General features: G+C 35.9%; 1 protein-coding gene across 2 annotated transcripts in view; it reads right to left on the reverse strand.

Annotated features, from left to right (window-relative positions):
* prdm2b (PR domain containing 2, with ZNF domain b) overlaps positions 1-9,042 on the reverse strand; it is a 22,970-nt gene extending 13,928 nt beyond the window's left edge. Inside the window, exons 1-5 of one of the 2 annotated variants that reach the window (XM_016250838.1) lie at positions 8,962-9,042; positions 2,725-2,790; positions 2,468-2,588; positions 1,808-1,911; positions 1,166-1,318 (exon numbers count right to left, since the gene is read on the reverse strand). In XM_016250838.1, coding sequence (XP_016106324.1) covers positions 1,166-1,318; positions 1,808-1,911; positions 2,468-2,582 — 372 coding nt within the window. In that variant the 5' untranslated portion in view covers positions 2,583-2,588; positions 2,725-2,790; positions 8,962-9,042. The remainder of the gene's footprint in view (positions 1-1,165; positions 1,319-1,807; positions 1,912-2,467; positions 2,589-2,724; positions 2,791-8,961) is intronic. The other variant, XM_016250908.1, reaches the window with a different exon arrangement.
* Positions 9,043-12,215: the final 3,173 nt, after the last annotated feature.

Consider the following 12,215-nt stretch of genomic DNA (forward strand, 5'->3'; position numbering starts at 1 on the left):
AAGCGAGTTTTTTGGGCAGTGTAGAGTAGGGCTTGTTGTTTGTCATTTCTCCGATCACAAATGCAGACAGAGTTTTATGTTTAAGCAGCGCGATGCAACGCAATGCGTAAAAAGACAGTATAAGTCATTATAATCAGTAATTATGTCCCCACTGGATGCAACAAATGCCTCGTTTATAATGGGTTTTAATGTTTTTGTCTCTTCGCTCCGGCCGGACACGGCATCAACAGTATGTGAGGGGTGTAACATTTTCGTCACACGCTTGAGGTATTCGGCCAATCACAACACACTGGATAGACAGCACACCTCGCTTTTTCAGACCGATGAGCTTTGTAAAAATCGATGCGTTTCAGAAAGGCGGGGCATAGAGGAGAAACAATAATGTACAGTATGTGGAAAATAATGTGTTTTTTGAACTTTAAACCGCATAAACACATTTCATTACACCAAATACACAACATTGTTCTTTTTAGCAGCATCATATGACCCCTTTAATTATTTCATAAGTTTTTTTAATGTTTTTGAAAGTATTATCTAATGCTTACCAAGGCTGCAGTTATTTGATTTGATAAAAAATACAGTAAAACAGTATTATTGTGAAACAATTACAATTTAAAATAACTTATAATACATTTTTATATATTTTAAAATGTAATTTATTCCTGTGATGTCAAGGCTGATTTTCAGCAGCCATTCCTTCAGTTATCATCAGTCACATGATCCTTCAGAAATTATTCTAATATACCGATTAACTATTTCTTATTATTATCAATAAGAAAACAGTTGTGTTGTTTAATATTAATGTGGAAACAATTTTTTTGATGAATCGAAAGTTCAAAGGTTCACAGAACGCATTCGTAATAATGTAAAAGCTGTTACAGTCACTTTTTTTGCTGTTAATTTAGTGCATTTATGCTGAATAATGGTGTTCTTTAAAAAAAACAAAGTCTTACTGACCCCAAACTTTTGACCAGTAGTACTTTTAGGAAAAGTGTCCCTTGCAAGGAAACCTATTATTTTGGGGGTCCTCCACATGAAAACGTTTGAAAACCCCTTTACTAGTGTACTATTTCCCTGTAAGTAGCTCCTCCAGGCTCTTTGCAATCATAACTAACATGTTGAAAATCAAACCAATTCATCACATCTTAATTAAAGGTTAACTTACCCTTAACACTTTGTAGTAAATAGCTCGGTTGATCTCCAGTGGAAAGAGGTTTTGCTCTTGAGAAGAGCGCGCCCAGTTCACATACCGCAACCAGTTTCCTTTCATTGGATCTGTGGCATCAATGCACATCCACCCCCAGGCTGGAAAATATACCTAATGATAGTGGAACAATAAGCATTTAATGAAGGACCACTGCTAAAACCTACATTACCAATCAAAAGTTTGGTAAGTTATTCATCAGGAAAAAAAGTATCACCGCTTCTCCACAAATATTAAGCAGCACACCTGTTTTCAACACTAATAATAATAATAAGAAGAAGGAGAAGAAATGTTTCTTGAGCAACAAATTAGCATATTAGAATGATTTCTGAAAGATCATGGGACTTTGAAGACTGGAGTAATGGCTGCTGAACATTCAGCTTTGTTATATTATATCTTTGTTATATTTTACTATATTTTTGATCAAATAAAAGCAGCCTTGGTGCGCATAAGAAAATAATTTTAAAAGAAATACTAATTTTACAGACCCAAACTTTTGAATGGTAATGTGTATTGCTCCAAATAAGCTTTGTGTTCATCAGTGTATTCAGACTTCTAGTCAGGCAGAACTAGAGTTTCCTCTATGTGTTATCGAATACATACCTCCCACATGTAAACATTGCTCGTCACTTGAGATCTCTTCTTTCGTTCTCCTACAAATGGTCCAAACCGTTTGCCTTTCGGTATTAATCTAGATGCCCAGACACCTGTATAGAGACATGGACAGCATGCCATGTGAAATCCTATGCGAGCAAACATCGGGAAAAGCAACTTTATTGTCTTCTCCATTCATTCATCATACTTTTAAAACTTTTTTTAGTTGACAAGTTTTTGAGCATGAATCCTCAATCAGAATGAGGCACTTTAAGATCTCCAGAGACGCTCTCACAGAGCCATTTTTTGAAGCATTCGATATTAATCATTTATCTGTAGATTTCTAGGGCACCACCACAGCGCACTGCACATTCTCGGTTTCAAACATCAAACAAAATAAGGCTGCAGTTATGTTGCTTGCAACTCTTTAACATTATCAGTCACTTTGGTTCACAATGCTGACCAGCTAAATCATGAGTCCAATCAAAAGTGATTGTTGTGGAGCAAAACAGGCTTAACTTTGTAAATATTTGAACATTAAATATGTTTCAAAGTCAAAGATTTGGAACATCTCATAGGCTTTCATCAAGAAGAAAATACTGCAATAATGAACACATGATTTCTCGTTAACAGAATCGTTTACAAATACGCAACCATGCTGTTGCTCACCAATGCGACTGGGGTTGACAGCTGACGGTCCCAGCTTCATGCTGTTTGGCAGCCCCTTCCACACACGGGCTGGGATGTCATCCAAGGTTTCATATGTTCCTTGAGGCAAAGCCATTACAGCCTTAAAAAAAGAAAAGGGTGGGTGCTAAAGTTTACAATGTGTTACTTAGCTGTATGTGTAACCATTGTTCATGGTTTGAACTTTTCAGGGAAAACTGTTTTTAAATGGCATTAGAAAATAAATTGTTTCACCATACCTGCACCAAGGATTTAACACTCGATTGAACTTTGAGACTCCTAAGACCTTTCTTATTTCATGGATTCTGTAAAACAGAAAATAGGTGCAATTATCTTTACCTTGTAGAACAAAATAATCCTCTATGTTTTTGATGCAGGATGGGACTTGCTTTCAAGCAACCCCAAAGACTAGAAGACCATTTAAAAGTGTGCTTAAAACTGCAAATACTCCTTCAGTACACCCAAAGTCTCTGATACGTGCTTTTCTTTTATTTGCACTACAGTTTGAAAGTAAGTAAGAAAGGGGTCGGTACTTTTTTTTTTTTTTTAAAGAAAAGATTCAGCAAGGATGCATTACCTTAATCAGAACTGAGAGTAAAAACGTTTAAATGGTTACAAAATATTTACATTTCAAATGAATTATGTTCTTTTGAACTTTCTAGAATACGAATAAAAGATGAATCACCGTTTCCATGAAAATATGAAGCAGCACAACTGTTTTCAACATTGACAATAATAAGAAATGTTTCTTGAACAGCAAATCAGCGTATTAGAATGATTTCTGAGAGATCATGTGACACTGAAGACTGAAGTGATGATACTGAAAATTCAGCTTTGCCATCACAGGAATAAATTGCATTTTAAAACATAGTCAAATTAAAAACAGTTATTTCAAATACAGTATTTTTGAGCCTTAAAGCGTTAGCTCACCCAAAAATGAAAATTAGCCCATAAATTACTCACCCTCAAGTCATCCTAGGTGTATATGACTTTCTTCTTTCAGACGAATCCAGCCGGAGTTATATTAAAAATGGTCTTTGATCTTTCAAGCTGTTTCATGGCATTCAGCGGGTGTTGCATGCTTCAGTCCAAAAGCACTTAATTAAAATGCGCCCATCCATAAAAATAAAAAAAGTGTCTCACACGGCTCTGGGGGGTGAACAAAGGCCTCCTGTAGCGAATCGATGCGTTTTTGTAAGAAAAATATCCATATTCAAAATGTAATAATCACTTTAATGTAGCTTGCGCTCACTGTTGTACACTGGAAGCAGCTCTGGGCGGATGACTTATGAGTTCAGCTTTGTGCATGCGCCGCTCAGAAGTGACGAACGTCGAAGCGCAGGGGAGAGATCAAAACAAAACAACGGTCACTTATTAGAAGTACAAAACCAGGATTTGTAAAGAAGAATGTCAGAGGATTTCGATATAAGCCAAGAGGAGACTGGTTTTCCTTTGCTAAAGTAAGGAAACTTTGCTTCCTTTGCTCCTGTTAACAAACGTTGGTTTTCACGAGACTCACCGGCGCATGTGCAACGCTGACCTCATACGTCATCCTCCCGGAGCTGCTTCCAGTGTACAACAGTGAGCGCAAGCTACATTAAAGTGATTATTACATTTTGAATATGGATATTTTTCTAACAAAAACGCATCGATTCACTACAGGAGGCCTTTGTTCACCCCCCAGAGCCGTGTGAGACACTTTTTTTATTTTTATGGATGGGCGCATTTTAATTAAGTGCTTTTGGACTGATGCATGCAACACCCACTGAGTGCCATGAAACAGCTTGAAAGATCAAAGACCATTTTTAATATAACTCTGATTGGATTCATCTGAAATAATAAAGTAATACACCTAGGATGACTTGAGGGTGAGTAATTTATGGGCTAATTCTCATTTTTGGGTGAACTAACCCTTTAATGAGCATAAGAGAATTAAAAAAAAATAACAAAATAAAAAAATCTTACAGACTACAAACTAGTGTGTAGTGTTTAAAATTATGTCCAACATAATTCATACAGTAATGCAACAAATGATCAAGTTGCTTTTCTAGCATTTTAACGTCTGAGATGTTTAGTGAAGACGAGCCACCTTCATTAAAATGGTGATCTAACAGGTGTGGTTAGACTACAAACAGTATCTATTACCAGGGGCCTCACCAACATTACACATGTGTAATTAACTCAACCTCACCTACAATCAAACCAACCACCTGAGAAATAGCCCTCCAAAAACATATTATTTAGTCAGGCATACAGGTGCATATCCCACAGTTTTAGACAAACGATGATCCATTTTGTTGTGGGTCTGCGGAGAATTCTTCTCATAGCATAAGAATAGAGCAATAACCAAAGGACGGTAAGTAGAACATTGTCATCAGGTTTGGATGACAGCTAGAGAATAAGGGAGAATTGAGAAAACAGCATGACACACAAGGGGCCTCTCTGATGTGACACTGTTACATAAGCGTGGAGGTCGGAGACAGATTCTCGGCTTCCGCTGCCTTTGACTTTCACATGGGTGGGAGCATGCAAACCCAACACAACAGAAAGTGTGTTAAATCATGCTTCTGGAATCAAATTAAAACACCAAATTCATACTTTTTGGTCAGAATGGATGCTTGCAGAAATAATTCATGACATCATTACACCCAAATCTCAGTAGTGAATAAAAATAGATGTGATTTCTAATTGGCAGAAGCCTATGTGTGGTCACACAGCCACTAAAAATTCTTTAATAATAGTCAGTAATAGTCTTTGCGCTCAAGTGTAGTGCAGTCATTAAGGATTCAATCTTTTATCTTGTCAGTAAAACATTATTAGTCTGCAGCAGTGACCTGCTCTGAAGTCATAGTCTCATAAAGGTGTGGAATAACTTTATAATGAAAAACTTTAACTACCAACTTTACATACCTTTTAGCATGAGTATTTTATTCCCTAATTTAACCCCAATCGGCAATTTTATTCTAACAATAAGATGGCTCTTTTTGTCCCTGGATTTCCTAATCTAGCTGTCAAATAAACCTGGCACTGTATATTACAGATATTGTTGGATCCTTGACAACTTGCTTTAGTTCCACTTTTGGATAAAAGCATCTGTTAAAGGCACAATATGTAATTTTCGCCGCTGGAGGGCGCGTATTCAAAATAGACAAAGAGACAAAAGCGTAGTTTGATGACGCTGTGACTGAGTGTGGAATCATGGGAGTTGTGGTCTTCATCCCCACAGCCGATGCAATCCGACGGGACTCGGACAGAAATTAGGTTCATGGATGAGCTAATGATTTATTAACGTAGTAGAATGAAGCAGGGTGAGGCTGAAAGCCGTCGAAGTGAAACGAGGCCGCTGAACGAGCGCGACACATGGCTTGAAAGCAGCGGAGCTTTTATTATGCCACAGTCGACACCTTCCGCTCCTTCCGGTCGAACATATGTGGGGAAAAAAGCAGCGCTGTTTTATCATACTAGATACTTTTGAAAGTTCTGTTATAATGCTACTCTGTGCGGTCGTCACCGGTCTATTAAAACGCACAACATATTAAAGCGGCTTTGGTGTTTCCATGTTTTCTACAAAACGGAAATCGAGGGGTTATGACGTCATTGGCAGGCGACACAATGACACTATGGACACGGACCGTGTCACTAGTTAAAATTGCTTATTTCTCTGGATTTAAACATTCTTCAAAACATTTGGGATAATGTAAGTACACAAGTCAGCAAAATATATAAGACTGTTCTAGTGGTTTTTGGATATTTTAATAAAAAAATCTTACATATTGTGACTTTAAATGCATAAATGTCAATGTAAATGTAACTGGATTAAACTGTATACTGACACCTATTGGCCTGGATGCATGAGGTTTGTTTGCTAACTGATGCCATGCGAGGTGTGTGTTTAGTTTGTTTTTCATCCAAGTTCACACACCCATAGAATGTTTTATTACACCTGTCTATATGAATTTAATCTTAATAATTTTCTATGTTGTTATTTATGCTTTACAATGCATATAAATATGTACTTGGTGGGAAGTCGTGGCCTAATGGTTAGAGAGTCGGACTCTCTAATGATTTATTAACCCAAAGGTTGCGGGTTCGAGTCTCGTATCAGCAGGGATTGTAGGTGGGGGGAGTGAATGTACAGCTCTCTCTTCCACCTTCAATACCACGACTGAGGTGCCCTTGAGCAAGGCACCGAATCCCCAACTGCTCCGCCGCAGCAAAAAATGGCTGCCCACTGCTCCGGGTGTGTGTTCACGGTGTGTGTGTGTTCACTGCTGTATGTGTGCACTTTGGATGGGATAAATTCCGCACTAATTCCGAGTATGGGTCACCATACTTGGCCACATGTCACTACACTTCACTTCATATACACTGATGTTTGGGAAAAAGTTTGGGATCAGTAAGATTTTTAATGTTTTTAATGGATTTATTTAAAGAAAAATACAGAAAAAACATATTGTGAGATATTATTTCAATTTCTAATATTGGTTTTCTGTTTTAATATACTTTAAAATATAATTTATTCCTGTAATTTACTCCTGAATTTTCAGCATCATTCCTCCAGTCTTCAGTGTCACATGATCCTTCAGAAATCATTCTAATATGCTGATTTATTATCAGTGCTGGAAACAATTGTGCTGCTTCATGTTTTTTTTTTGGAAACAGTGATACTTTTTTTCTGGATTCTTTTATTAATAAAAAGTTAAAAAAGAACAGCATTTATTTCAAATTAAAATCTTTTCTAACAATATGAGTCTTTACTGTCACTTTTTATCCATTTAACACATCCTTGCTGAATAAAAGAATTCATTACTTTCAAAAAAAGAAAGAAAAAAATGTACTGACCCCAAACTTTTGAATGGTAGTGTATATTGTAACCAGATTTCCATTTTGAGTAAATACTGTTTTTATTTTTATTTTATATTCATAAAAGAATCCTGAAAAAGTATTCCAAAGGTTCCAAAAACATGAAGCAGCACAACTGTTTCCAGCACTGATAATAAATCAGCATATTAGAATGATTTCTGAAGGATCATGTGACACTGAAGACTGGAGGAATGATGCTGAAAATTCAGCTTTGATCACAAGAATCAATTACATTTTAAAATATATTACAATAGCAACTGTTATTTTAAATTGCAATAATATTTCACAAAATAACAGGGCTTTTTCTGTATTTTTGATCAAATAAATACAGCCTTGATGAGCACAAAAAACTTCAGTAAAAAATATGAAAAATCTTAACTGATCCCAAACTTTTGAACTAATATATATATATATATATATATAGTAAACCGATTAATGCTGTTATTTTTTTCCATTCTTTTTTATGTAAACAAAATAAATTACACCAAAACAATTACACCAAAAATAATACAAAAATTTAATAAAACAATAATAAAATAATATAAAATGGTGAGATACCATCATTATGGCTTAGAATGTATTATTCTTAACATATTCCAACATGGCAGCGTCCATGAGGGTGCGACCCACTCTACGTAAAAAAAACATACAAAACTGATATGATTTTAGTCTTCATCTCACGTAAATGTTTATCATTTTAATATGTTTATTTCCTTACATGTACAACTTTTTTTAATTATGAAAAAAAAAAATGCTGAGTGCACCTTTAAGTTCACCTCAGCATGATTTCCTCCGTACACCCTCCACTGTCCTACTGCGTTCATTTTCACAGCTTTTCTCTAAACTAGATGTAAGAATACGAAAAGCTTCTTTGCGAGGCAGGAGAATGAATAAAATCCAGAGATGAATGAGAAGTGTTTCATTGTGGTGTCATCTTTGTTAATAACAGACGGTGGCTGTGGGACAAAGAAAGAAGGCGTTTCAGCAGCCACAGCCGAAGATGGAGGAACTAACGGCGGAAAAGTTTACACATTCTTAAAAGAAACACCAGCATAAACTTACGATACGATATTCAGGGGTGGATTGTGTTGCGCAGACACACAACACTCATATGCTCTCAGCACTATTATAATAAACCTGAATAATAATGAATCGCAAAACAAGTGCGGGTTGTATGCAAAATAGATGTAAAGTGCATCCTTGTGTTTAAAATATCGTCATGGGAACCAGATGGCGTTCAATCTTGAATGAAGCCAGTAGCTCGTGCGAGCACGCTCAGGTTGAAGGCTATATCCCGACTTATAGGGCAAACAAACACACACACACACACACACCGCGCTTTAAACACACTTCAAATAGTCCCATTTCGCTTGAGGAATCTTCTATGAGAGAAAAAGTTCTGCAAAATGTTTCACCAGAGCCCTCGAGTTGCTTTGTGGACTGGCAGGGCAAGCAGATTTGATTGTTATCATCAATCCGAGCACTCAGAAGCGCACAAACCCGACGCAGCTCACTCCGAGCACGGTGTCCTCCTGCTTTCCAAGCCGTTCAGTGCAGCGCTGCAAAGGCTTGATTGAAAGAAAAATGTGAGCATGGTGTTCTTGAACACTTACCTGTTGTTTTTTACCGGCACTGTGCAGTTTTTGGTCTACCTGCTTTCCAATGTGCTGAAAATGGCGGATGGAGACTAGAGCTCATAGAGCTTCCCCAATGTAACTGGTCGGTGGGGTCGCAGATTTGGGAGAGGCACACGACCATCACGATGGGCCATTGGTGAAAGTAATGCTGGCGAAACCTGGACCATCGCAAATCGGCTCATTTAATAGGACACGCTATGCCAAAATGGTTTAACTCGTGTGTTCAGCTGTACACTTCGCATTGGGGAGACTGGGGCAAGGTGTCACTTTTTTTCTCCAGTGAATATTTCTCAGCTTGAGTTCATTTTTGTAAGTTTCTTTATAAAGTCATAGCTCAAGAAAAAAAAAAAGCAGTTGAACGTTTTCACATTTAATGCCTAGCGGAAAAGACTTTTGTGACAACATGCCCCACTAGTTATGGTCAACAAATAATTCATAAATTGGCCCAGTATTTATGGAAAAATGTCCTTGTTCTGAGAGCACAGTTGAAATCTGTCTTAATTTATGCGATTGTGGTTTTATTGTGTTCAATGTTTATTCAACAACTATAGCAAAAATAGTATTTCATTTTTATTTTGGAGGATCTTCAATTTTAAAAAACAAACAAACAGGTTTTGACAAATTTGTCTTTTGAGACTTTTGACTCAAAACCTTCCCCAAAATTAAATGATTTATATATATAATATATCTATCACCGGGCAGGGACACCGGCAAAGGATAAGTACCGCTTTTTATTTCTCCTCTTTCCTACTACTTGTTTCACTTCTGTTTCAGTTTTTATAACCATTTCTTACTATGTGTAAGTAAGTTGTTGTTTTTTAGCATGCAAGTTTGGCAGTGTTATTTTTTAGGATTACTGATAAACACGTCGTTTGATTTGTATTATTTGTTATTTATTTTAATTTTAGTTAAATTATGTCTGAATTTATTATTTATGTATAGGTCTTTTTATTAAGCTTTAATTTGATTTAATTTGAGTTATTTTAATACTTCAACAAACTAAATGGAAATGAAATAATATATATATTGAATTTATAAATGTGTATGTATATATATATATATATGTATGTATGTGGTTGTACATACACATATATGTAGTTGTTTTTTTGGTGTTTGGCTTAGTGTTATGTTAGAATCATTATTATACTCTTATACCTTTTGTTCTTTAATATTTTGAATTGTTTTTATCTACTAAATACTGAGCAAAGGGTCTGAATACCTAAGTATTCAGTGATATTTGTGATATTTGTGATATTTAAGTTTTTCTTTTTTAATAAATCTGCAAAAATGTCAACAATTTCTGTATTTTCTGTCAATATGGGGTGCTGTGTGTACATTGAGGAAAAAAAATTAACTTAAATGATTTTAGCAAATGGCTGCAATTTAACAAAGAGTGAAAAATGTAAGGGGGTCTGAATACTTTCCGTACCCACTGTATATAGTCTTATTGCAGAGACATTTCAATAAAAGACTATAAAAATGAATCTGGTATATGGCAGTTTTATGATCGGAGATGATCAGATCATAAAAATAATCCAGATTTTTCACATGGTATGTATTGACATGCAGAGACTATTGCTTTTTCATTCATTTTGTAGATCTGACCTGCATTTTGAAATAAGACAATGTTCTGCTTAGAATGCAGCATATCCACTGAACAGCAGATTTCATCAAGTCTCTTTGAACATACACTGGATATAATAAAAAAAGGGTGTTATAAAATAATGCAACATGACAAGTAATGCCTGAAATGGAAAATGCCATAAAAAGAGCTATACAAGTGTAACATGATAAATAACGTATGAAGTTGGTAAATAACTAATCTAAAGTGAATTACATTAAATTGTAACCTCCAAATACACAGTTTCTCTAATTGGACAATGTTCTGCTTAGAATGCAGCATATCCACTGAACAGCAGATTTCATCAAGTCTCTTTGAACATACACTGGATATAATAAAAAAAAAAGGGTGTTATAAAATAATGCAACATGACAAGTAATGCCTGAAATGGAAAATGCCATAAAAAGAGATATACAAGTGTAACATGATAAATAACGTATGAAGTTGGTAAATAACTAATCTAAAGTGAATTACATTAAATTGTAACCTCCAAATACACAGTTTCTCTAATTGGAGTTAGACACAGTCGTCCCCCCCCCCCCATATAATTGGTCTAAAGGCTTGTAGTCATTTCGGCCACTGGGGGGCACTGCGAATTCATGTGTAACTCGAAAACCTGTATTAAATCATAACAACAGAATTCAAATATTTTAGAACAAGTCAACACCCTGGTCGATAAGTATGCATAGAGCTCTTTCTCCGTTCTCAGAGAGAGCTGTCAACACATGTAAAGCCTTTCTGTGTCTGGTCCACATGCTAACAACAGTCCACATCCCAAATAAATCCAGAACCAGCGTTTCCAATAAGTCTCATGTGTTATGATGTGGAGAGTGAGACATCTGCTTCTCAGAGTGATGCATGTTCCACATATGGATGCAGTTTCTCTGCTTGACCCAACAACCATCCATTCTGAACATCGTGCACAACATGTGCTAAACACACGCGTATAAACTAAACGTCCTCAGAGACTCACAACTACACCAGCAAGTCTACCAGGTGTCTGCATTTATTTGCATACTTTGGGAATTTGTGATTTACTGATTTTTTAAATTACTCTACTACATGAAAAAGAGACAAACATATTTATAAATTATAGTTTAATCTGACACTATTAAAGGAACAGTGCACCCAAAAATTTACATTTCTTAAAATTTACTCTCAGGTCATCCAAGATGTACATACATTTGCTTCTTCGTTGGAACAGATTTGGAGAAATTTCGCATTACATCACCTGCTCACCAATGGATCCTCTGCTGTGAATGGGTGCCGTCAGAATAAAAGTTTAAGCAGATGATAAAAGCATCACAATAATCCATAAATTATCCACACATCTCCAGTCCATCAATTAACTTTGTGTGAAGTAAACAACTGCATGTTTGTGATAAATTCCTCATCAATACGTTTTAACTTTAAGCCTTTGCTTCTGGCCAAAATATGAGTCCATAATCCATAATAATGATCCCTCCAGTGAGTGTGTATATATATATATATATATATATATATATATAAACTCCATCCTCTCATACCAAAATCCACCATTTTATTTGTTTTTATTTATAAATGGTGCTTGATGTCTGCATAACTCTCTCCTTTTTCACAAGCTACATTT

This window comes from Sinocyclocheilus grahami, unplaced genomic scaffold, assembly GCF_001515645.1.
Source record: "Sinocyclocheilus grahami isolate Dianchi unplaced genomic scaffold, SAMN03320097.WGS_v1.1 scaffold3.1, whole genome shotgun sequence".
In the NCBI taxonomy this organism is placed as follows: Eukaryota; Metazoa; Chordata; class Actinopteri; order Cypriniformes; family Cyprinidae; genus Sinocyclocheilus; species Sinocyclocheilus grahami.